The 26,681-nt window shown below is 34.9% G+C and overlaps 3 protein-coding genes across 8 annotated transcripts in view; 1 reads left to right on the top strand and 2 right to left on the bottom strand.

Moving 5' to 3' along the window:
- LOC122402667 (OVARIAN TUMOR DOMAIN-containing deubiquitinating enzyme 7-like) overlaps positions 1-26,681 on the top strand; it is a 52,714-nt gene that overhangs the window by 3,552 nt on the left and 22,481 nt on the right. The gene's annotated exons all lie outside the window — the stretch shown is intronic.
- LOC122402664 (glutaminase kidney isoform, mitochondrial) lies at positions 186-25,576 on the bottom strand. Of its 6 annotated transcripts, XM_043405636.1 has the most exons (12): positions 25,356-25,576; positions 16,741-16,838; positions 11,720-11,755; positions 9,894-9,993; positions 9,636-9,778; positions 8,964-9,337; positions 8,352-8,632; positions 7,653-7,829; positions 6,971-7,131; positions 6,172-6,297; positions 5,664-5,804; positions 186-1,860 (listed from the first exon to the last, which is right to left on the bottom strand). In XM_043405636.1, exons 1-12 carry the CDS (start codon positions 25,413-25,415, stop codon positions 1,680-1,682), a joined length of 1,878 nt encoding a protein of 625 aa, XP_043261571.1. In that variant the 5' UTR covers positions 25,416-25,576; the 3' UTR covers positions 186-1,679. The 6 variants fall into 6 exon arrangements, with proteins under 6 accessions (XP_043261571.1, XP_043261575.1, XP_043261569.1 ...); XM_043405640.1 differs by lacking the exon at positions 25,356-25,576 and having other exon boundaries at positions 6,172-6,315; positions 16,741-16,987; XM_043405634.1 differs by lacking the exons at positions 11,720-11,755; positions 16,741-16,838; positions 25,356-25,576 and adding exons at positions 11,810-12,299; positions 14,726-14,804 and having other exon boundaries at positions 6,172-6,315.
- Positions 16,340-26,681, bottom strand: part of LOC122402665 (sodium/potassium-transporting ATPase subunit beta-1-interacting protein) — a 24,388-nt gene continuing 14,046 nt past the window's right edge. Inside the window, exon 7 of the mRNA XM_043405642.1 lies at positions 16,340-16,838. The gene's annotated coding sequence lies outside the window, so the exon portion shown is untranslated. The remainder of the gene's footprint in view (positions 16,839-26,681) is intronic.

The following is a 26,681-nucleotide window of genomic DNA, read 5'->3' as shown; positions in this document are numbered from 1 at the left end:
GTGTCTCGAAAGCTTCAATACGAAATCCGTATTTTTCTGTGTCTTTTTGCGTTTTCAATTTTTCACACCTAGGATTTGGAATCGAAAAATCGGAAAAAATTCTCAAACACGTATCTCAATAACCACAATGCACCTGATTTTTTTCATAATTTTGGTACTCGATTAAATAGGGGAAATAGGCACAAATTCGTTAATACGAATTTTCTCAATAACTACCCTTCCAAACAAGATAGAGGGTTAAAATTTGGCACAGAACGTTTTTTCTTGGTGCTCTATTGATAGATCTTATTCGGCTATACCCTTTCTACCAATGTTCGAATCTGTACATTTTTCGACGGATATTTAAATAATTGACACGCATTCTACTTTTGTAAATTGATCTCGGTCGTAGATTTTACCTAAAAAATAAAAATGTTTCTACTTCGAAAGCAGTTGTGAATGTATTCTAAATTAGAAGGTAAATAGGAACGAGTATCACATAAATGAATGAAACGCTATCGATACGAAGACGTTCTTCGGTGTTCATTTCATCCCTTGTACAATCTTCCGCGGACTCTTAATCAAGTACCTATATTTAATACATTAAAAGAGGCAATTATAATCTACTTATGATTTCGTTATAAATTATTACAATGCCTTAGGCACTCGAGCGAACGTTTGCGCACTTTTCATCGGAAGAAAACGAGACGCAAACAGATTCGTGCAAATAATACTGTAAATGACCGTTATCGTCTTTCTGAGTAATACTTGGCTAACATGCTTAGCCCTCTGTAACCCGAATATTCCATTGTTTTGACACTAGAAATGCCACAAAAACTATTCTTCGATAAAAGGAGAAATTATCAATTTTAACTATCAGGATTCATATAATTATATTCCAAAAAGTGACATTATTCTTGTTCAGTTATTAATATAGCAGCATAAATTAATAAGTATAATCGAATACTTGGGCAAAGTAGACTCTATTTTTACGACATCTATGAAAAACTAGCCACGCACTAATAATGTCTATGAACTTAACAACGCAGTATTATTAAAAATCATAATTTTGGGTCGTTTTAATACGACTGTATATACATATATAACATTTTTTACAAAGAATATATTTATTTTCATAGATAAAATGCATTTAATCATTGAATAGCCCCAAAAATTCAGGAAAGAAATAAATGTTCTGTACATGTATCGTGAGATGAAGTGTTTTATGATTAATAGACTGCGGATCTTTATGCAAATTCACATTTTTATTAATAGAATTAATGAATTAATAATTCGTATCTTACTTTAGGTATTTCTTATATTTTTGCATATTAAATGCATTCTGTAGTTTTTTCAGGATTAAAATATCCCATACATGCATAAATATCCGCAGTCTAATGATTAATAACGTTTGGGAAACATTAGTATGTGCTGTTGGAGACTCGAGAGGAGGAAAAATCGAATATTAACGGAAGAATAGAATAAAAAAGAACAGACTATTGTGAGTGAACATCGGGTTACAGAGAGTCAACGCTAAGCTAATACTTGAAAGTTAAGCGTAAAAACATTGTACGAAAATAAATCGAATCACGGCGGCCTCTGGTTCCTATTATCGCATTCCTACTATCCTAGACCACATATTCATACTCTGAATCTCACACGCCCGTTTTCCATAAAAAATATCCTATCTGAAGCTCCGTTTAAGGTAACGGTGTATGACCCGCGGTTTCCACGTGTTTCCTTGGCTCTGTACTCTCTCCCTCGGTTTCCTTCACCGCGTTTTCCAATTCCGTTTTGCGGACCAAAGCATAGTTATTCAGATACTCTACCACTTGCATGTGCCCAAAGGTTTCCGCCTCGTCTATCGGTCGTTTTCCCCATCTGGAAACATTTCGTTTTCTTAACATTTTCACGGCCATTTTCACTTTCCAAGTGCTGAATTCATTAACGGGGCAATCTGGTTTTGAACTTTATACAGTGAAAACTCGATAAATGTCGCTACTCCGGGTCCGGTCAGCAACACTTACGGAATAGGAGAATCGTCTTTCGAATTTGATTGTAGTTTGCCGACGCTTCGAACGTAGAAAGAGTCAGTAGCTAAAGAAGAAAGAGGGACTGAAACTCGGATTTATCGCCCCAGTTTAAATATACGCGTCAGTGTGACCACACTACTGCACAGAAGAAAGTTTTTTATTTTTTACTTTTTGTTAATAAAAATTTCACTATCATGTTGGGGAGATTTCTCTGATTAAAATGAGGCTAAACGCGATATAAATCGGTCAATATTTGGTAGCATAATATTGAATTAAATATTGTACTTGCGAGTCTTTCTCTCTTTATTTATCCTTCTTGTGCTGTCCTTTTCTATGTTCGGAAATATCAAAGAACGACGCATCGAGGTGCTGGCTACGTTTATCGAACGGGAGGTAGCTATTTTCAAACGGAACGGTTCCACCGTTTCGTAAGTGATCAAAAACTGCAACACATATGAAATAGGGGGTTTCGTTAGCTACCACTGTTCGATAAATGTACCAATCCACTGACCTTGCGAAGATACGAGTACACAATATTTAATTCAATATTATGGTAACAAATATTGGCCGATTTATATCGTGTTTAGTCTCATTTTAATTAGAAAAATCTTCCCCACATGATAGTAAAATTTTTATTAAAAAAAAGTAAAAAATAAAAATCTTTCTTCTTGTACAGTAGTGTGGTCACACTGACAGGGACATTTAAACTAAGATGACGAAGGCAATAAAGATTTTTAAAGAAAGCCGCTACGTCTCCGGTTACACTTCGCCTCACTGGTTCAAGGGGGATCCCCCTAGTGGTGGGGATAAAAATGTATCATTTATGGAACAGCTCTTGAGGACATTTATCGAGTTTTCACTGTAGATATCAATGTTTCTTTCTTTTTTCTATTTCCTCGAACAGAGAAGAACAGAGAATCTGTGCTAATAAATAATTAAATGATCAACAAAACAATGTGTGGTAAGCTAAGTAGCGCTGGACTCTACTTTCCATCAAAATATTTGTAAAATACATTGAGGTTAACACTATGCCGTCCGCACGTCTAATCTAGATTTTTTTCGTGTCGCGCCGGTGGAACTGACTTATACAGGGTGTTCGGCCACCTCTAGCAAAAATTTTAATGAGCGATAGTAGAGGCCAAAATAAGACGAAAATCAAGAATACTAATTTGTTGATGGAGGCTTCGTTAAAAAGTTATTAACAATTAAATTCAAAAATTTCAAATCGTTCTGGAAAAATTATTTTCGGTTGCGGGGGTCAACTACAATCATTTTTGGTGAGTACACATACCTCCGAAATCCTATCTACTTTCGAGAAAAAAAATCGAGTAGGTGCTGATATTTTTCGGCGAAAAAAAATTTTTCAAATCGTTTTAAAAAAATTATTTTCGGTTGCGGGGATCAATTACAATCATTTTTTATCATTACACATACCTCCGAGATCGTACGCACTTTCGAGAAAAAAATTCCTTACTAGAAAATCCAATTAGGTGCGTAAATTTTTCAACGGAGAAAAAAAATTGCAAATCGTTGTGGAAAAATTATTTTCGGTCGCGGGGGTCAATTACAATCAGTTTTTGTCATTAGACATACCCACGAAATCCTGCCCACTTTCGAGAAAAAAAATAGAGAAGGTGTGAAATTATTCGAGAAAATTAACAAATTGCAAATCGTTGTGGAAAAATTATTTTCGGTTGTAGGGTTCAATTACAGTCATTTTTGGTGAATAGACATACCCCCGAAATCTTGCGCATTTTCGAGAAAAAAATTCAGTAAGAGCGGCACTTTAAACGTTAATAACTTTTTAACGAAGCCTCCATCAACAAATTAGTATTCTTGATTTTTGTCTTATTTTGGCCTCTACTATCGCTCATTAAAATTTTTGCTAGAGGTGGCCGAACACCCTGTATATTTCAGATTCATCCGAAGATGTTACCTCATTTCCCTTTTCTCAAGACGTAATGTCTTCTAGTTTTTCACAATCTTCAAATTCGTATGAAACATCAGACAAGATGTCCACACACTCATCATGTATAATTGTGTCTTCTTTTTCGTTTGCCATTGTCAAAGGGCACAGGTTTTTATGAAAATACAGAGTTGTCACGTCTGTAATTTAATGTTAGTTAAACAGAACACGCAATATTAACACTTTACCGACCGATAGCCTATTAATCGACTGTTTTACCGGCCAACGCTTACCGACCGATAGCCTATTAATCAACTGTTTTACCGACCAACGCTTACCGACCGATAGCCGATTAATCAACCGCTACCGGTCGGTAAAGTGTTAAAGACTCTCGTGCTCCAATAAATCATTACTTCAACACATAAAAAATAAAAAATTCCCCCTCGCGTCCATAATAAATCTGCAAAAATATTCCGAAACGTTCGGAAAGAAAGAAAACTCCATTATTAATTTCAACCTGCACTCGCGACAAATCGATAACACATTGTTACCAATTTAACCCCTTAACGCTCATACTTTTCGGGTTAACCAATAATGATTAGTTTTCTTTATTGGATTTGTTTCTAAAAATACGGTTTTTGTTAATTACAATGTTGTATCTGGGTTGATGCAACAGTAAAAAAAAAAAAAATGTATCTGATGTATAATTTGAAGGAAAACAAATATTATCATCCCTTAAACCGTTGGATTAAACAAATATTCTTTTTCAAAGCAGTCAAACATGAACGTTAAGGGGTTAATTCCCGTAATTACGCTTTTTTCGAGCTTCTCTCGAGTGTAATTTCCATTAAAAAAAAATTGCAAAAAAGAAACAAAAAAACGCCTCCTCGAACATCGTAGCCGACAAACGCTACGAATCGCTCAGGGACAGAGAATAGTGACGTTCGTAACGATTTCTATGTATGTGTTTCGAAAATGAGGGGGGTTGGGGGGTCGTAGGAGGTAAGATATAAAGGGTGACATAAAGTGGGGCATACGCATAGAGACTTAGATTTTCCAGGTTGACGAACGACACTGTCGCTCGATACGAAAATATTGAAATCGAGAGTTTTCGAACGGGAACAACGACCCTGGGGGTTCCCCTTATCCGCCATTTTCCGGAGTCGACGCGAACAAACCCCTAGTAGCACAAAATATTGTATACACACTCATATAATATTAAAAGGAGATTCAATCTTTTTTTAATATTCAAATATACATACAATATTTATTTTATATTAACACATTACCGACCGATAGCCTATTAATCGACTGTTTTACCGACCAACGCTTACCGACCGATAGCCTATTAATCAACTGTTTTATCGGTCGACGTTTACCGACCGATAGCCGATTAATCAACCGCTACCGGTCGATAAAGTGTTAACTTTCGTTCTACAGTTTTGAATACCACAATACAGCCATCGGCGCTTGCGCAATAGTTTCCGAATGACACCAACGTGGAGCCACCGGCACTTTCCCGACAGTTTTCGCATGGCATGTTAATAAAGTTTTGGAATTTTTAGAACCAGAAAATCAGTGTACTGTGGTGATTGTATGCTTTGGTGTGTATATTCTTAAAAAAAGAAAACATTGGGATCATATTTTGCATTATCAATCAGAATACCCTGGGAGAAATGAATTGTAGAAAATTTCATCATCACTCGATATCCGTTTTCGAAACAAAGTATGATAACGTTATTTACCTGTCCTTGGGATCGTGTGGAACACCGCATTGCTCGATCAAAAACTCGACACAGTCCAAATGCCCTTCGCTGGCAGCCAGATGCAGGGCTGTTCTTCCATCATAGTCCGATAATGTCATGTCCATTCCGCTTAGTCGATGGCTATAACCATGATAATCGTACCAATTAGCTAATAAATATTTTTTTCGGTAGTTTCCAAACGTTACACAAACTCCGTTATTATTGCATTTACGAAAAAATGCCAAAGTAGAAAGATAAATGGTTCGAAGGGCGCTACATTTGTAGGCCTTTAATTTTTTTTTGAGATGCAGCGGTGCATGTGCAATTAACAATTGCATAATTTCTTTAAATAGAAATGCATAATTTTTTTTACACAGATCGATTCTTCCGTTCATTCCGCGTAAAAAATGATTAGGGTACCATGGCAAAAAAATGATTGGATCTCGAGATATTTTCGATAAATGTCTTTATTGAAGAAGTATTTAATTTATTAAAAATGGCGGCTCACCGTCTCATCGCGGTAACGTCGCCGCTGGCCGCGCTGAACAAAAGGTTCACGATGGAGAGCCCTTTGGTTTCATATTTGTGCCTCCTCGGATCCTTCTTGTTCGTCGCGTGCTTTAGATTATCGTACCTGTGATCATAGTAGGTGCTACACTAATCGGGACGGGATGGAAAATGACGGGAGACAATGATAATAGTCCCAGTGACGTCGGCCGATGGTCGTCCGTATTTAGATTCGAAGACGTGGGCAGACATTTTGCAGGTGGGTTTTGTTCGTGCGGGTTAACGTGTAGCGAAGGTTGTGAGAAAAGCAAAGGGAAGGAAATAAATAGTTGATTAATGTGTTATCACTCACAGTCGAGATTCAAAAATAGATTTCAACTCTTTCACCACGGACGATTTTGACGCAAGAAATGAGAACTTGTAACATAATAGTTTTGAGCAGAACTCTTGTTCTCACGTTTGCAGTCGTTTAATGCGCTAAGAACACTGATCGAACGTCCATAATCGTCAACGGTAGTGAAAAGGTCAAACGAAGATAATCGAACGCGAAATCTCGTAGTAAAAATAATTAATTTCCGTGAGACATTGAATCCCAATTGTTTTTTTTTTTTATTACATTTCATTCGTTAAAAGATATTGTGTCTAAATAATTATTTAGATAACCGTTTGATGGAATAAACGTAGCGAATTTTACTCGTTTTAATACAATTTTGTCCATCTCTGTTGCTAAAGTGCTTGTAGAAAGTTTTCGCGCATGCGTGTCGAAAGTGTAAATTTCCTTCTATAAACACTGAACGTACCTATGAAAATTGAACTCGGAGACAAGTTCTTCGCAAAATTGTACACCTCGACACGAGTTGCCAAGAGGATCCAACGGTGGCGACCATGTGCAAATTCCCATTACGTTTGGAATAACTACCAATAGGCTTCCAGAAACCCCAGATTTCGCTGGTATACCAACCTGTATTCAAAACACATTTTCAATCACAATACTGCGCTGAGATAATTCAATAATTTCGAGAATTTATATAGAATTTATAATTGGACAGTTTTTATACAAAACACAAAATACTTGGGATATTTTTGAAACATCACTGTAACTTTGCTATAGTAGACCTGGAATTGGTCAGAACTATTTGTATTTATTGAAAAAGAAAAAATAGTCTTGGCTTACGTCCTCAGCGAATAAATCAGATTACAATAGTAAAAAGTACTAAAATACAGACACCAGTCACTTAATGCCAAATCGAGATTGCACAAATTGCTACACAGAGTTGATAACACATCCCTAACGGCAAACTTTTTCTTTGAAATTTTTTCATAATTTCAATAAAAATATGTTATATTCTATACAAGTATTTCCCAAGTTGGAGATTCTTTACTATTCAACTTAACTTAACTTCTTTACTATTTACGATTCTTTACTATACTATTCAACAAAATGGACACTGGAAGTAATTCCAAAAAGGATTCAGAACTTACCTTGAACGCAAATTGGCCACTGTAGTCGTACATGCCACAGCTGTGCATCAGGCTCAGGACATCTCGAACGCTGTCAGGTTTCAGGACCTTCTCCTCGGTGATGGGACATATACCGCCATTGGCTAACGTAGCCGCCATCACCGACATTGTGTCGCAGTTTGCTTCCATGGAGCAGCACTTGAAACGAAAAAAAACGTAGAAATACATATACAGCGTTTGAGAATGTTTCTTGGAAAAGAAGAGAAATTTAACCCTCTATAAAGCAAATTATGTTTACCTGTTTAATATGACCATTGTAAAAATATTAATAATGAAATATAAATTGCCAGGTAAATTTCAGTAGACAAAAATTTTCATCCGTACTCATTCTACTGTGAGATATTGTAATTACTTTTAGATTTTAATACTTCAATTGATGCATACCAACGAATAAATTAAATCAGACTTAAAAAATGGAAATAATGGGTATGTAGTAACTTGTAGTGACGCTGTGTTATAGAAGGTTAATTATTTGCATTGTTGCAATGTTGCTTTGAAGCTAATAAAATCTTAACGCCTTCTAAGGCAATAAAAAAGATCAAGTTCGAAATAATGATTTCAATGAAATAACAAACACATTGGTCCACTATAAAATGCAACTGAATCAAACGTAAACAGTTATTGTCGCTCTTGATACGCCATTCGAGCTGTTAGACATACTTGAAAGTAGAAATCCATTATTTCGCGCAGATTCGTTTTATCAGGATAGCAATTGTGCTCCCTCATGTAAAATCCAAGAGCGTAATTCCTGTCAGCAGCCTCTCGTTCAGATAGAAAGACCGCATTGTTGAAACCGAGGTTCTCTCCGCCGGCCAGCTTCTTAAAATAATTTATCGCGAAGTCGAATTTTTCCGCCAGAGTCATCTCAGGCTTTATCAGAGACTTCAGCAAGGAACAGACCAGTATCGCCCCAGCGTTGATCATAGGATTATGGGGTTTCTCTGTCGAACAAACAGTTAGTATTAACCCATTCTGTGCCAAAAGATTCATAGCTAACATTAAGTCTCGAAATTCCACATAAAAATTTCCCAGTCACTCGATTTGTAAACGTTAAACTGATAATAGAGCCTTCAAGTAGTAAACTATTCAGATACGGAGATCTTTATTACAAATTTTAGTTTGATGAAAAAATATTTTCTTATACATTGAAAAGATTTGATATAATGTTACGAGCCAGAAAATGTTTTTACCATAAAAGTACCTCGAGAACTTGGAATAGAATTAAAATCTGTAATTAGCCGTTTCTTCTTTCGTTCAGTGAGACAAACTTACTGTTATAATCCAGTACCAATTCGTTAAAGTTCCGCCCGGACGGTTCCTGGCCGACATATTGGTGAACGACTTCCTGTCCCAACCTGTCCAGAGCAATGGCGTAGGTCAGGGGCTTGCTACAGCTCTGTAATGTGAATGGAATAGACGTGTCCCCAATGCTGAACCTCTGTCCATCGATCGTGCACACAGAGACACCCCAGTAATCCGGATTCATTCTAGCCAGTTGGGGAATGTAAGAGGCAACCTTGCCCTCCGAGTTTGACTTGCATTTCCAATAAAAGTCCTCTATGTGTTTCGTGAAGCCTGACCAATCCGGGATTATGAACTGGTGTCTAAATGCTCGTGAAATCAATACTATGTTAGGATTTATGACCCTGGAATCAGAACGGAAACTTCTGTAATATTTATTTATCAAACGGATAAAGACATTTCATCTATATGTATTAATAAAATAAGTTGACTATCTTTGATATCTTCCATACACTTTTCAAGTCATATTTCTTTTAAAACTGTTAATTTAGAGTTAAATGGGAACAGACACTTTTGTTGGGAGATCTTCTTTTGTCATTTCAATTTCAAAAAATTGTATTTCGTGGCCCGTGATTACATGACATCACTGTCTTATAAAACGATCATTTATCGATATTAGTGAATCGAATAAGAGTCGTTTACCTTCTAAACTGTTCCTTGCTCAATTTCTGCGTCTCGTGCGAGACACCCTCGTGGCCCCCGCTTTTTAGGTGTTCTTTCCGCAAATTGTCCGAAAATTCTTGAAGTCTGGGATCGTCGTTTCGTAAACCGGTCGTCCTCAAAGCCTTGCGTGGAAAGAAAACAATGTAGAGCGACAAGTAGAACGGTAGACCGTAATCTTGACCAAGCTATCTCAGTAAATTATCAGAGGTGAAATGATATAGTTATTTAGGTACTTACGGCCAGGAATTTGCCGACTGGTAAAAGACCAGTTTCTTCGTTTTTGAACATGTCGAACAGCACATCCTCCACGTTCGTCGCCTGGTCCTGGTCTCTGGTACTGAAACGATTTCAACAATTGGTTAGCAAATACTCTTTTAAAATTGTTAACCACTCGTCTAATCAACACACGAGTGAACGCTAATGTACAGAACTATCACACGCAGGCTATCATGCTACACAAGCTGATCAAGCTGCAACAATGAAAAGAATTAACCACCTTACACGACCAATTACTTCCCTAACTTGCGAACGAAACGGACATTTTTTTCCATCATGGATGATACGATTTCCAAAGACCCTCGAGACCGAGTCGATGACATTTCACCTTTTTCGTGTCTCCTTTTCAAGTAGATTCTCAAGATCACCTCTTAACTTTTTTACGTATAACTTTATGATTTTTTATCATTCATCTTATACAAAATTCCATGCAACGTGTAAGTTATGTGGGAGGAATTAGGTTGACTAATGAATGAGCCCCTTTCTTATTTAACAATATAACGTATATATTTTAACCCTTTGCGGTCGTATGTCTACTCTCAGCCACCACAGCAAGGAACTATACGAATCGTATACTGTATGCATTCATGTATCAGTTTACACTTTTCCTATACGAACCTCAATGCCTAAAGGACCTATTCACGAACCAATACGGTGGTCCATCGATTGGAGATAACGTAATCTAATGTACACAAAAGTTGTAACTCAGCGCTCGCCATGCAAGACGCAGTGGCGAGTCAGTCGTCTTTTGAACGTAGTGAAATCGACAACGTTCGACGATACCTTGTAGAATTCCAAAGAATATTTTATAAATTGTATTTAACAGTAATTAGACATTCTCTCTTCTTAAAATATTCCAAAATAATTCCCCAAAATGGCAAAAAGAAAGTTACCGCAAGAAGTGTTCAGTGAAACTGACAAGAGAGAGTGTTTTGAAAAATATCACACGAAGGAGAATTATAAAACATAATTTTTATACAAAAACATATCGCAAGATGAGTGTATTGAATAAAGATATATAGTAAAGTTCACAAAAGAATTACTAAATCTTGTTTATACATCGTAAACTTGCGTGTTATGTATCCCTGCTCTATCGACGGAAATTAATTCCGACCGGTACGATACCCATCTCCAAATTTAATCCGACCGCAAAGGGTTAATAGAATTCTCACCACGTGCGCATCACGCTCTCTTCCATACAAGGGACTTCACGCGCCGTCACTCTCGCGCACCAGTGCTGCCAACACCCATTCTCAGGCATACCACTCAATAAAAATAACCCCACAAGTTACTCTAATACGCAGAATATTAGGAAAAAATCGGTTTTTATTTACTACCTGGTTCGTCGATCAAAAAATCTGAAAATCTGAAATGTCTTTGAATTTTTTTACTCAATGGGTGAAGAGAAATTGTACAAAAACATGATTTTCGTTTTCACCCTATTGCTACCCCCACGGTCGAGATTTCAAGTTAAAAATAAGCACAAATATTCCCTCTCATGAATAACTACATAATACACATTACTCATAAATTACACATTCAGATTACCAACCATTGCCTTTTCCAAACTACTTACTCACTCGATAAGTCTCGAGTAATTTACAAAATATAAACGAAATTAATTACATGCTTTATATTTGTGCTTGAAATATTAATACCGCTGTTCAAGTATTTTTATAAATTTTCCCTGTCTATTTACCAATTTCGTCTAGATGATCGCCCGTTAAAAATTTCTATCGGCGTTGCTTCATGCAATATAATCGATAACAACGTCGCATAGTACTCACTACATATAATGGCTGTCATGAATGAAGCTGTAGTCGCTGTAAAAACACAACGAAAAGTATATAAATTCGCGAGAAAATCGGATTAATTACCTAAGGAATCGCGCCAGCATCCTTTTCGACTTGTAACCTTTCTTTTCTAGCCAAATCGAGCACGCGATCTTTGATCTGATCGAGTATTCCGAGGAAACGTCCGCCGGGACTAATTCCATGTTCTCCGTTGAAACATTCTTGCTTATGCGAGGCACAACGATGATTTCGTCCTTTGCTTTCATCGTCGACTATCGAACAGACTTACAGTTTCTTTCTTCTTTGAAGATAAACTAGTGAAAATCTACCGGTCTCGGTAAAACAGAATTTCGAACGTTTTTTAATAACTGATAGTCAAGATTTCAACTATACTTCTTGCACTCACGAAAAATACGTTACATAAATCGCGTCACTTTGCTCTCGAATCGATGTTTTCGATTAACTCGCGCATCTCGTTTTCAGAAAAAGTTACTCGATAGTTTAAGCACTTAGGAGATGATCGATAATCTTAAACATGTTTTTAGACGATCTATGCTGGCGTTTCCTCGCGATTCTATGTGTGTAAAATCAACGAAGAACGTGTCTTTATATTGGTTGCAACACATCAACCACGACCCCCCTTAGAGAATAAAAGCTAAAAATGGCGTAGGTGTCAACAAGTAATTAGCAGTTTGTGCAGAATACAATTCTTTCCGGTGATCTTTAATATTTCTGGCGATGAACGCTTTCGTTAATTGAAAATCTCAAGAAACGTTGCTGGTGGTTTCATTGCATAACTAAGGACAAACTATAACAGGCTGTGTGTAACCTATTTGTCACTGTACCATCTAATCTTCCTAATTCTTCTAAAACGTATGCATTTTATCATCCTGTCTTTCTCAGTTTCCGCCAAGTCAGATAACAATCTTCAACTTAAAAAATCAACCTTACATACTTGTTTCTTTTCTTCAGATTTGAATACGATTATTTTTAAATCAATAGGCAATAATTATTTTGTTGAAAATCAATTAAGTTCTTCATATTTTAAAAGATATTCATTAAACTAAATAATACTCCTAGTTGGTCGAGGGAGACATTTTTCGAAAATATCTCGAGATCTAATAATTTTTTTGCCATGGTACCCTAATCATTTTTTACGTAGAATGAACGGAAGAATCGATCTGTGTAAAGAAAAATATGCATTTCTGTTTAAAGAAACGATGCGATCGTTAATTGCACATGCACCGCTGCGTCTAAAAAAAATTTTAATGCCTACGGATGTAGTGTCCTTCGAACCATTTATCTTTCTCCTTTTGGCATTTTTTCGTAAATGAAATAATAACGGAGTTATGGTTTGAGACAATTGCGTTGTCGAACGTGCGATTTACGTACAACATTACATAGGTGCACAGCTATGGCTCGACAAACGATTAGATGCAATTAGAGTAACGTGTGCCCGAGAACGACAGCAATAAACAAACGATATTTCTTCTTCTCAAATACCTGTCGAAGAAAGACACCAAAAAATTCCGCAGAAAATGTAAGAATCTCTTGGTTGCAATTAGTTGAGTGGATTTACATGGAATATCGACGGATCGAATATATTAAATATCGTTTTGTATGAAATATTAACTCACGGTTAAACTTAACTAAAGTTAAGCTATATGATTAATATTATATAGTATTATAAGTTAATCTCACCGAGGCCAGAATTTATAAAAATCATCGACGTCGTCCATGTAATGCCCAGAGAAATCGAAACTGTCCATTGTTCGCTGCTCGATAGTTAAGAGAACTCGATCAAACACTAATCGTCCATGACTTTAAAACAAATATTTCAGCTCAATTTCTTCGTCTATTTCGACACGAGAGACTATTCCTCCTGAACGCGCGATCCTCTCGATAGAACCTCCGTTTCGTGATCGAGCAAAGTTATGGTGAACAAAGGGGCATCATCTTTCAGAACGTATTTAAATGCGGAGTGGCGTCGTTGAGACAATAAATCGCGATGCTTGGGGTCGGATCTATGAAGATCGACGGTTCTCATCGGCAAATACAAAGAAGACATTGATGTAATGATTCTTTGATCAAAGAAATCATTAATATATACGAATTCTGGTTAAATCTTTAAATCTTCTGCGGTAAATGAATGTAGACGAAATTGTAACCCGGATCTCCAACCATTCGGGAAAGCATTAAATAAATATATAAGTACACAAGATAAATGCTAGGTTTAAAATGATTCATTACTCGCGTGACAAAAAAATTACACAGATTTTTATCATTACATATATAATTTAATCTTATTATCATGTTCACATCAAAATGTCTCTTAAGTTTGTGTTTATCGAAATTCACCGTTCAAATTATATCCCCTCATAAGTACTCACCAATGATTATCTTATATAATTTTTTCTAGAAATATAATTTGGGTTATAAAATATTAACGGAGAATCGAGGAGTAATCGAGCTTTTTTTTTATGCGACAATCATTTGAAAGTTGTGCGAATAGGAACGATTGAGAACCGTCTGTATCGAGGATATCGGATTTATTGGTTCTTCATTGTGTTCCACCAAATGCACGTAATCTATTTCTTCATTGTTACGATGTACCTCGGCTAAGAAGAACACGATAAATGATTAGCCTTATTTTAAATATGCAACGCAGACGATCGCAACGTTCCGTGTAAGCAATTGGTCTATTGTATCGCGAAAGATCAACTAGAGCGGCGAACTTGTCCATTTATTGCCTGAATTATGCAATCGTGATTTCTGTAGAGGCTCTTAAGCTTGCAACTTTATTTTCCGTATTCGAGAATCAATTTACGACTCGTTAAAGACGTGTAATTTGTAGAAAAAGGTGTGCTCGTCAGCCTCGCGTACAACTTGAATGAAACTTATTTTTACTTTCTCCAGTCAAAACGTTCAAATAATAAAAGACACAAATTTTAAAACACTTGTTGTCCATCGTTATACAGTGAGTGTAAAAAGTATTCGTACGCTAGTCAATTTGAACAAAAACTTTGCGGAACTTGCGTGTCCAGAAATTTGAAGGGTGAACCCCCGAGTGTCAGTTCGATATTGTACTCTGGCTCGACGAGGCAGGGTATCGCGAACGAAAAGAGATAAATTAGGGGCACGAGGATGCTGAAGATCGTTAAAGCTAGCACGGACGGGCTCAGAAGGCTGCACAGGAGCAATAAGGTAAGAGGAACGTGGTTCAATTATTGATCCGTGATACGTATTACTTGATAACTTTACTTTCGGGAGTCCGGTATTCGGGATAAGAGTTTCTACAGTTCCATGTGATGGATGTTCGACAATCGTTAAGTCAAAACCTACATGCGTATCCGCGTGTCAAGTATCCTTGCTGATAACTAGACTGCGGATGTTTATGCATTTATGGGAAATTTTAATCCTCAAAAAACTACAGAATGCATTTAATATGCAAAAATATAAGAAATATTTAAAGTAAGATACGAATTATTATATTTAGGGATTGAGTCAGCCCTCTGTGAAGCTTCCGTTTCATTAATTTTATTAATAAAAATGTGAATTTGCACAAAGATCCCATAGTCTACTGATAACACTGGGTGCTTTCTCGAATTTTATTCTTGATAGTAATGCTTGAAAATTAAACGCTCTGCTGGACACAGGACATTAGAAAGAGATTAGTCAAGGTGACTATCTATCTACAGAGTAATTGAACATGCCTTAGCGATCGGATTAAAGTCTTTCTTTAATATTGAGAAAACAAAATGCATTGCACGATATTTGTTTACTTTATGGGATAGTATTAACATTCTTTTGAAAACAATGCAAAATGAGCATGACGAGCAAGATTTCAGTGAGTGTAAAAAGTATTCGTACGCTAGTCAATTTGAACAAAAACTTTGCGGAACTTCGTTTGTTACAAAAGTATGTTAACAAAAACATGCGTACATATTCTTAGAAATCTCTGGAACAAATCTCATTAACAACAAATTATTTATTTATATTTGTTATGAAAATATTAACAAATTTTCAGAAATTGACCTAAAATATACGCGTAATAAGTATTCGTACACTTCTAATTTTACAACAAAAACTATAAATTTTAGTACATGAACGTAACAAAAATCAGTCCATTTGCTATTTTAGTATCTAGTGGGATTTCCTTTAGATTCTATAATCGCTTTAAGCCTTTGCGGCATTGAATTTACTAAATTTTTGGTTATAGTACTAGAAATTTTGTTCCATTCCTCTAAAATTGCATTTTTTAAATCTTGTTTCGAAGAAATGTCATGGTCTCAAATTTTTTCTTCAAGATGACTCCATAAGTTCTGCAAAGGTTTTGTTCAAATTGACTAGTGTACGAATACTTTTTACACTCACTGTATTTGCTCTTTCGAACTAAGTAATATTAATTATTTTAAACGTCACTTTAAAACTAGAAAATATATTTTAGTTACATAATTGTACAATTTGAGGCGAAAAAATCAATTGAAAAAAAAAAATGTTCTCTTGCATACATTTAAAATTACATGTTTCTTTAAAATACCAATTGTAACAATGGAATAGAAATAAGAATTTCACTGAGATTTTAAATATTCAGATTCTATCGTTGTTGTGCCTCGCATAATTTACAAATTATTCGGAACTTTCATAATTCATTCTTATGGTTCTCTTCTTACAGTCGTAGACTGATGCCAGCCAGATTCACGAGATCAATGATTCAGATCTTTAGATTCAGGTCTTACACCGAGCTGATCACATATTTAATTATTACAAAAAGTGATCAACAAACGATGATGTAAGTGAAAATCAATTTTTACAGATTAATCGGAACAGAAAACAATTTTTTCCCGTATTTTATTACCTGATAAAATAGACACTCTGTAAAAAAATCAAGGAAAAAAATAATGATTCTTGGTTCCGAGTTTCGCGAATCTAAAAATCAGGTTTCGACTCTAATAAAAATTTAAAAAAAGTGGCCGAATAATAAGCGACCATAGGGGAAGAAAAGAGTTCGTTACCGTGTCTGCGTGCATTCTAATTCTAAGGCACTTCCAAAAGCGGCGTCCAAGTATTTCAAAGTTCCGAGTTTCTTCGACGCTGGTGCCGCAGCTCGTCTCTGCAATCAATCAATTACATCGTAACAATCAGAATCCCTTCAAAAAACGCTATTATATTCTATACAGGGTGCTAACTAAAAATCAAATTAAAAGGATATTCTCATAATATAGCTCTGAAAGTAATTGATATTTAAGAGATTTTTTAAAGAAACTGATAGTTCGATCGAAAATTTATACAGGTAGAAAGAGACATCCTTAAATTATAGAAAACAATTTTTTATCACGATTCATTTTATAAAATGAATGTAAAATTAATTATATTGGTATTGAACCTGTTTCCAAAGTAAAGAAATGGAAAATTCTAAAGTTTCCAATGTTCGAAAGAGAAATTAACATTTTATATCGACGAAGAAAATATAAATAGAAACTAATAAAACAATTTTAGCTTCGTTCGTCATTTCGTACTGTAACACAGCATTTTTTTATTTTTGCAAATTTTGGAAGTTTGTCCTTTTGATATTATACTTTTCATAATTTACCCCTTCGAACCAAATAATATTTTTCTTTGACGTTTTTTCCTATCATGCACGATAAATGAGATAGTTGAGATGTTAAAATTAGACGAAACATCCTGTATGTATAATATGTATATCGTAATACCATTTCAATAACATAATACATAGACTACGTAATGTTCAGTTAAATAACAAAACTGGAACACATTTATTTTTAGTACTAATATTTTAGAAATTCCAGAAATCAAATAGTTTCGCTTAAAAGAAAAAAGTGCAATTGCATATTGCAAGTATATCGATCACGGGATAATAGTGATCATTAAACGGTATAAAATTTTCTTGTACATCATAGAACAGAGCCATAGGTTGGTCCAGTTAGTAGAGTCACCCTTATTATCATTCGATCGTCTTGATGTGCTAAATTTAGCGGAATTCGTAGTTGCCAAACAGGCCAACGAGGAAGTTTAACTCCAAACATCGGACAATTTGAAATATATCAATGTGTTTGTGTCCCAAGATTAAAATTTTTGTTTAAAAAACTGAAAAATCACGAGTGAAAGAGTCAGGTACCACGTTCGAAGTAGAATGAAAATTGTTTGCTTTTGAGAAGTCGAGATGTCGTTTTCGATGAACGAAGACATTTTGATCGGTAAAACGAGTATGGGAGGTGGCAGAGTGTACCAGTTGCCAAGCGGTTCTGTATTGATCCCAGGATGAATCAACCCCTACAGCCCTAAGCCGAAACCTGCCACGTGTTCCCTTAATTCGGATCAGTTTGATGTGCACGTGCAAAACAAAAAATTATCATTCTTCGAGCTATCAATTTTTGGATTGCTCAGCTGGAAATTGGAAAGTTTAGTTTTTATTTGTTATTCGAAAATCTTGATCCTTTATTTTTGAAACTTTCTAATTGAAAAAAAATAGATTCGACGTTTGTTTTCACAAAATTAAATAAAACTTGAAACGTTATGTATTATTGTCATTACTGGATTATATTACTGATATTTCAATATTGCAATGTTACGTGTTGTATTTAATTCTAATTTTCTTCGATATAATATTTCTAATTGTAACTGACGAACGCGTTACTATGCACAGAATCATTACCAACTTTAATGACCGACTGTGTTGCGTTACTACAATTTTTTCAAAAGTTCCACGGCAGACATGAACAAGATTCAAAGGGTATAGCCGGATAAGATGGTCAAAAGTGCCCTTGAGCCAAACTGATCAGTGAACATATCAGTTAATAGACCATTCAAAGAAAACCATTTGTGTCAAATATCAACCCCGTACCCTTACTGAGAGGGTAGTTACAGGGCGTAACGCAATTTTCAGTTTAAGCTGTATATCTTTTGTTGTATCGTATCAAAGATTTTGAAAAAAATTGGGGGTATTTTGCTCCACGGCGTACGTGTTTGTGAATTTTTTCAGAATTTTTCACCGCAAAATGGATTTTTAAAAAATTCGAAAAGTATAAAAATATTTTTTTTTAATAGAAATTATTAAATAACCACGTTTATATTTTTACAGTGTTAGTGTATTGTCATGATTATTAATCTATAATTTTTTCAAATTTTTAGAAACGGGGGAACGATGTTGGAAAAATCAAAAACCGACATTTGCTTCTATTTTTACCTTAATTTTTGTTGTGACCATGTTCGTATTGTTACAATTTTAATAGCTTGTTACTGTTATAAATATATAATTTTTTGAGATTTTTTGTGGAGGTGTATCACATACAAAATAATTATAAATCGATATTTCCTAAGTTTTCGTTCGCAGAGGAGTAACATATTCGGGTAATTGATATTTTTACTTCATCGAATGATCATTATATGCATGCTCGAAATAGTTTTACATGTATCAAATAATATAACACTTAAAACCTTAGGAATGTCGAAAAAGACATCAATGAATGACATTAATGAATACTTAATCTTTTATGAGTCATATTCTGAGAAATTCTAATAAAACAATAGCTGCAATTCTCTTAATTCATACATGTAAAACTATTTACAAAATACAAGCATTAAGGAAAAAATTAAGGTAAAAATACAAGCAAATGTCGGTTTTTGATTTTTCCAACATCGCTCCCCCATTTCTAAAAATCTAAAAAAATTATAGATTAATAATCATAACAAGACACTAACACTGTAAAAATATAAACGTGGTCATTTAATAATTTCTATTAAAAAAAAATATATTTATGCTTTTCGAATTTTTTAAAAATCCATTTTGCGGTGAAAAATTCTGAAAAAATTCACAAACACGTACGCCGTGGAGCAAAATACTCCCAATTTTTTTTCAAAATCTTTGATACGATACAACAAAAGATATACAGCTTAAACTGAAAATTGCGTTACGCCCTGTAACTACCCTCTCAGTAAGGGTACGGGGTTGATATTTGACACAAATGGTTTTCTTTGAATGGTCTATTAACTGATATGTTCACTGATCAGTTTTGAAAAAATTGTAGTAACGCAACACAGACAGTCATTAAAGTTGGTAATGATTCTGTGCATAGTAACGCGTTTGTCAGTTACAATTAGAAATATTATATCGAAGAAAATTAGAATTAAATACAACACGTAACATTGCAATATTGAAATATTAGTAATATAATCTAGTAATGCCAATAATACATAACGTTTCAAGTTTTATTTAATTTTGTGAAAACAAACGTCGAATCTATTTTCCTTCGATTAGAAAGTTTCAAAAATAAATTTCTTTAAAAAACATGAGATATTATTCGATGATAGCAAATGAAATTAGTTTTACTCTCGATGATCTTTACACTAAAATGTTAAATAGATCTTTGATCGCACTTGACAATTACTGTACATAGTTTTTATTCGTCATTATTCGAAGAAAATTGTATCGAACTCTGGTTGACAGCAGTCGACGTTTTGAAGTTGCTTGCAGCGCGTGTCGAGTATTTTTATCGCCGAAATGGGCCACTGCCACCGCCCACGTGGACATCGAACGTGAATAGAATTAATACCAGTCCGCGTGTATGGGATCGATACCATTTCTTCGTCGACCAAATAGCACATTGTCACGTTCAAAACACAAGTTTCACAAACTATGCATTCTAAATTATTCAAGACTTTGATAAAGAATAAGTAAATCTGAATTACAGCAAGTGGCATGTTTCACTTACAAGGAACCATCGCGAACGGTCCGGCTTCGATCTTGATGAAACTTTGTACACTTATAAAGCAGCCAAAAATAATCGACACGTATTTTTTTTTAGCTGCGGTAACTCGAGTTTAAGGGGTGAAACCACCCCTTGAAGTTTTGGCTCGAAACGGCTATCTCGAAAACGGAAAGACATACAAAAAAATTGTTAATGGGCGAGGTTGATGGTTTCTTATGTACAATAACATGGTGTTAAAAAATTTAAAAAAATACAATTTGTTTATAACAAAAAAAAATTTATTAACTTAATTTTTCATTTTATTGAAATTTTCATAATGACAAAAAATGACGAGCATTTTATTCCAAATCCATTGGTATGCGATTTTTGAAAATTGCCTCCTACAGTTTTGCAGATTTTGATGATTTACATCTTGCGCGCACATCCATTATGGTAGTAGCCGTTCTAACTTTGATTTTAATGAAGCACTGTAGGCTTGCACTACTTCTAGAGGACAAAATCGGAAAAAATACAAGAATACCAATTTGTTGATGGAGGCTTCGTTAAGAAATTATTAACGTTTAAAGTTCCGCCCGTACTGAATTTTTTTCTCCGAAATGCCCAAGATTTCGGGGGAATGTGTAATGACCAAAAATGATTGTAATCGACCCCTGCAACCGAAAATAATTTTTTCAGAATGGTTTGAAATTTTTTAATTTTGTTGAAAAATTTCACACATTCTCGAATTTTTTTCTCGAAAGTGGGTAGGATTTCGAGGGTATGTCTAATGACCCAAAATTATTGTAATTGATCCCCGCAATCGAAAATAATTTTTCCAGAATGATTCGAAAATTTTTGAATTTTGACGAACAATTTCACACCTTCTCGAATTTTTTACTCGAAAGTGGGTAGGATTTCGAGGGTATGTCTAATGACTCAAAATTATTGTAATTGATGTCCACAATCGAAAATAATTTTTTTAGAACGATTTGAAATTTTTTTTTTGTCAAAAATTTTTACACTTGTTCGAATTTTTTCCTCGAAAGAGGGTAGGATTTCGAGGGTATGTCTAATGACTCAAAATTATTGTAATTGACCCCTGCAACCGAAAATAATTTTTTCACTGAAAAATTTAGGCACCTTACGCTCTCGATTTTTCTTAAAAATTAGTTTTTTATTTTTAATAAATTTGTTTGACGCTGTACAGAAAAGTTGTCTAACACTTTTTTGTAGGTACCCATAAGCTCTACGTTAGAAAAAAGTTTCAATGAAATACACTCACTATTATAGGAGCCCTGTCGATTTTTCTTAAAAATTCGTTTTTCATTTTTAATAAATTTGTTTGACGCTGTACAGAAAAGTTGTCTAACACTTTTTTGTAGGTACCCATAAGCTCTACTTTAGAAAAAAGTTTCAATGAAATACACTCACTATTATAGGAGCCCTGTCTATTTTTCTTAAAAATTCGTTTTTCATTTTTAATAATTTTGTTTGACGCCCTACAAAAAAGTTGGCCAACACTTTTTTGTAGGTACCTATGAGCTCTACTTCAGAAAAAAGTTTCATTGAAATATATTCACTATTGTAGGAATTATGGCTGTTTGAAGATTGGACCATTTTTATGGGGTTTTTCTCATTTTGCAGTGTCAAGGATCAACTTTTTGCATATTTTTGCGATTTCTACGTATTCTTGATTAAAATACGCGTCGTTTGCATTTTTGAAAATTAAAATCCTTCAATCCGTTCAGAAGTTATGACATTTTAAAGATCCGCATGAAATTTTCGGACAACATTTCTGGCCATAAATTACATTTTCGATTAGGAATTTTTTTCTCGAAAGCGCGTAGGATTTCGTGGGTATATGTATTGACCAAAAATGATTGTAATTGGCCCCCGCAACCGAAAATAATTTTTTCCTGGAGGATTTGAAATTTTTTAATTTAATTTTTTAATAACTTTTTAACGAAGGCTCAATCAACAAATTGATATTCTTGATTTTCGTCTTATTTTGGCCTCTAGAATCTCCCATTAAAATTTTTCCCAAGGGTGGCCGAACTTTTCCAAATCCATTGGTATGTAATATTTTAAAATTGCCTCTTACAGTTTTGCAGATTTTGATGATTTACATCTTGCGCGCACATCCATTATGGTAGTAGCCGTTCTAACTTTGATTTAGTGCAAGCCTACAGTGCTTCATTAAAATCAAAGTTAGAACGGCTCCTACCATAATGGATGTGCGCGCAAGATGTAAATCATCAAAATCTGCAAAACTGTAGGAGGCAATTTTAAAAAATCGCATACCAATGGATTTGGAATAAAATGCTCGTCATTTTTTGTCATTATGAAAATTTCAATAAAATGAAAAATTAAGTTAATAAATTTTTTTTTGTTATAAACAAATTGTATTTTTAAAAATTTTTTAACACCATGTTATTGTACATAAGAAACCATCAACCTCGCCCATTAACAATTTTTTTGTATGTCTTTCCGTTTTCGAGATAGCCGTTTCGAGCCAAAACTTCAAGGGGTGGTTTCACCCCTTAAACTCGAGTTACCGCAGCTAAAAAAAAATACGTGTCGATTATTTTTGGCTGCTTTATAAGTGTACAAAGTTTCATCAAAATCGAAGCCGGACCGTTCGCGATGGTTCCTTGTTAGCATCAGCATGTCTGGAGACGCTATCGGTATAGGTAGTCTCCTAAGTATTATAAACGAAATTATTAGTAAAATGGGACGAAAACGCAAGGAAACCTCTGAAGAAGAAAGGAAAATTGTTATAAATTTACATAATAAGTGTAAAACACTGAGTGAAATTTCTAAAGTTTTAAATAGACCGAGGCCCACGATTCAAGGAATCATCGACAGATGTGGCGATCGAAAAACTGTAAAAAATAGTCCAAGAAACGGATAATCCACGTAAACGAATAATAAATGAGTATACCGGCCGATGGATAATTCGAAAAATGAAGCAAAATCCAAAGATAAGTGCGGTGAAAATCACAGCTGAACTTAAAAATGATCTGGACATTAATGTATGCAGTAGCACAGTGCGTAATTTTTTACGGGATAGAGGATATCACGGCAGAGTAGCTCGTAGGAAATATTTCGTAAATGAAATTAATAGAGAGAAACGATTGCAATTCGCGAAAGAGTACGTTAATCGGTTAATGTTCCTGTGGAGCACTGTGTTGGGAATGTTGGCAAACATGCATGTGTTGGAGGGATTTTCTTTTTCCTTCCTTGGCAGGCGTGCGCGTAGTCTTTTGTTTTTCTATATAGCCGAACGCAGTTGAGAGTATCGTGTACGAAAATGATCCATGTTATATATAAATAAACGTAACCTTAAAAACGTATGTGTCGTTGGTTGTTTAAACTCTGTAACCTCTGCTACACACTGGAACCGTATTATATTTAGTGATGAGAGTAAATTTAACATATTTGGGTCAGATGGACGATGTACAGTATGGCGGGGAAAAAATACCGAGTACGAAAAAAGAAATTTGAAGCCGACCGTAAAGCATGGAGGAGGATCAGTCACAGTTTGGCAGTTAGGCTCTATGAGTGCGAGCGGGGTTGGATCCCTCCATTTTATCGATGGTATCATGGATCACAAAATGTACATCGATATTCTAAAAGAGCATCTTCAGGTTAGTGCAAATAAAATGCAGTTACAGGGCAATTATATATTTATGCAAGATAATGGTCCAAAGCATAATGCTTCTAATACACGTCAGTGGATCCTGTATAATGTGCAGCAGCAATTAAAAATCCCTCCACAGTCTCCAGACGTAAATGTGATAGAGCACTTATGGAGTCATCTTGAAGAAAAAATTCGAGACCATGACATTTCTTCGAAACAAGATTTAAAAAATGCACTTTTAGAGGAATGGAACAAAATTTCTAGTACTATAACAAAAAATTTAGTAAATTCAATGCCGCAAGGGCTTAAAGCGATTATAGAATCTAAAGGAAATCCCACTAGATACTAAAATAGCAAATAGACTGATTTTTGTTACGTTCATGTACTAAAATTTATAGTTTTTGTTGTAAAAATTAGAAGTGTACGAATATTTATTACGCGTATATTTTAGGTCAATTTCTGGAAATTTGTTAATATTTTCATAATAAATATAAATAAATAATTTGTTGTTAATGAGATTTGTTCCAGAGATTTCTAAGAATATGTACGCATGTTTTTGTTAACATACTTTTGTAATAAACAAAGTTATGCAAAGTTTTTGTTCAAATTGACTGGCGTACGAATACTTTTTACACTCACTGAAATCTTGCTCGTCATGCTCATTTTGCATTGTTTTCAAAAGAATGTTAATACTATCCCATAAAGTAAACAAATATCGTGCAATGCATTTTGTTTTCTCAATATTAAAGAAAGACTTTAATCCGATCGCTAAGGCATGTTCAATTACTCTGTAGATAGATAGTCACCTTGACTAATCTCTTTCTAATGTCCTGTGTCCAGCAGAGCGTTTAATTTTCAAGCATTACTATCAAGAATAAAATTCGAGAAAGCACCCAGTGTTATCAGTAGACTATGGGATCTTTGTGCAAATTCACATTTTTATTAATAAAATTAATGAAACGGAAGCTTCACAGAGGGCTGACTCAATCCCTAAATATAATAATTCGTATCTTACTTTAAATATTTCTTATATTTTTGCATATTAAATGCATTCTGTAGTTTTTTGAGGATTAAAATTTCCCATAAATGCATAAACATCCGCAGTCTAGTTATCAGCAAGGATACTTGACACGCGGATACGCATGTAGGTTTTGACTTAACGATTGTCGAACATCCATCACATGGAACTGTAGAAACTCTTATCCCGAATACCGGACTCCCGAAAGTAAAATTATCAAGTAATACGTATCACGGATCAATAATTGAACCACGTTCCTCTTACCTTATTGCTCCTGTGCAGCCTTCTGAGCCCGTCCGTGCTAGCTTTAACGATCTTCAGCATCCTCGTGCCCCTAATTTATCTCTTTTCGTTCGCGATACCCTGCCTCGTCGAGCCAAGAGTACAATATCGAACTGACACTCGGGGGTTCACCCTTCAAATTTCTGGACACGCACGTAGATTTCGAGTGACGCGGAAACGCGACCCTCGACGTCGCGATAACTAGACGGTACAGCCTGTTATAAGGGTCGCTGGGTGGTCTGCCAATAGAAAAGCCAGCCGGCACACAGAGGACATGCGCGGTTTAAACGTATCGCTGTGATTTTTTAACTACGTAACACGACAAAACTATCGCACCGAAAAACTACTGATTTTTCTTTGTATCATGGATCGTTTTATTAACGATAAACATTATTTAACTAGCATCAGATAAAATTTGTAATTTAATAGAAGATTAATAAACTTTGTCAATTCAGGGGATCTATGAAATCTTAACCCTTTGCACTCCCATGTCGACATTTTTTCAAGTCCAAACCAAAGAGATATCATACACTTGAAAATTACAAGATATAACAGTAGTGTAAATGAAACAGATATTTCATTGAATTTGTTTAAATTGTCCAATTTTTTAGTTTAAAAAATAAAACACTTAACACTTTACCGACCGGTAGCGGTTGATTAATCGGCTATCGGTCGGTAAGCGTTGGTCGGTAAAAAAGTCGATTAATAGGCTATCGGTCGGTAATGTGTTAAAAGCGTTCGGTGGTGCTGGTAACAAAATAGAAATATAATTCGGAGTGCAAAGGGTTAAACACAGGCACTCAGACTTAATACACATATTGAGGCTTTTTTTAAATTCTATACATATTCACTTTGTCGTTATTGAAACAAAACTGAAAATGATACGTATCGTTCCTGGAAAGGGACAAAATTTCAATGAAATCAATGGAAAAGATAATTTAAAAAGAAAAAAATTCCTTAAAATTTGTCTTGATCGCAACATCTTTTTTGTGACGGGGGAAAGTGAGAAAGCCTGATTTTACGGAATTTCGTTAAAAATTACCAAGGTATAAATCAGATCAGAAACATTTGTCGTTTATTGTCTTGCGGTTATTGATTTGTAATATAAATTGTACAATAATGGTGAACAATAAAAATAATAATAGAACATCGTGCTCTCGTTAACAAGTCTTATTGTATCACTGTGACAACGGATCATCGAATCTTGAGCGTGAGATATCGGAAACAGATAATAAGTAGAAATTGTTTACGTGTTGCACGGAGAAATGACACACGGTAGTTCGTGGCCGATAATTAAAAATAGCTGCC

This window comes from Colletes gigas, unplaced genomic scaffold (genome assembly GCF_013123115.1).
Source record: "Colletes gigas isolate AHSC1104 unplaced genomic scaffold, ASM1312311v1 Colletes_gigas_Sc00038, whole genome shotgun sequence".
Classification (NCBI taxonomy): domain Eukaryota; kingdom Metazoa; phylum Arthropoda; class Insecta; order Hymenoptera; family Colletidae; genus Colletes; species Colletes gigas.
This window is presented reverse-complemented; position numbering and strand designations above follow the sequence as displayed.

Excerpts from the sequence above, each read along its gene's own strand:
- LOC122402664 (XM_043405634.1), bottom strand. The coding sequence starts at position 11,991 with ATGAAAGCAAAGGACGAAATCATCGTTGTGCCTCGCATAAGCAAGAAT. Across the intron at positions 9,779-9,893 it reads CAGTCGGCAAATTCCTGGCC|GCTTTGAGGACGACCGGTTT; the intron begins GTAAGTACCTAA and ends TTTCCACGCAAG. Across the intron at positions 1,861-5,663 it reads CCACACGATCCCAAGGACAG|ATGGGGAAAACGACCGATAG; the intron begins GTAAATAACGTT and ends AAATGTTTCCAG.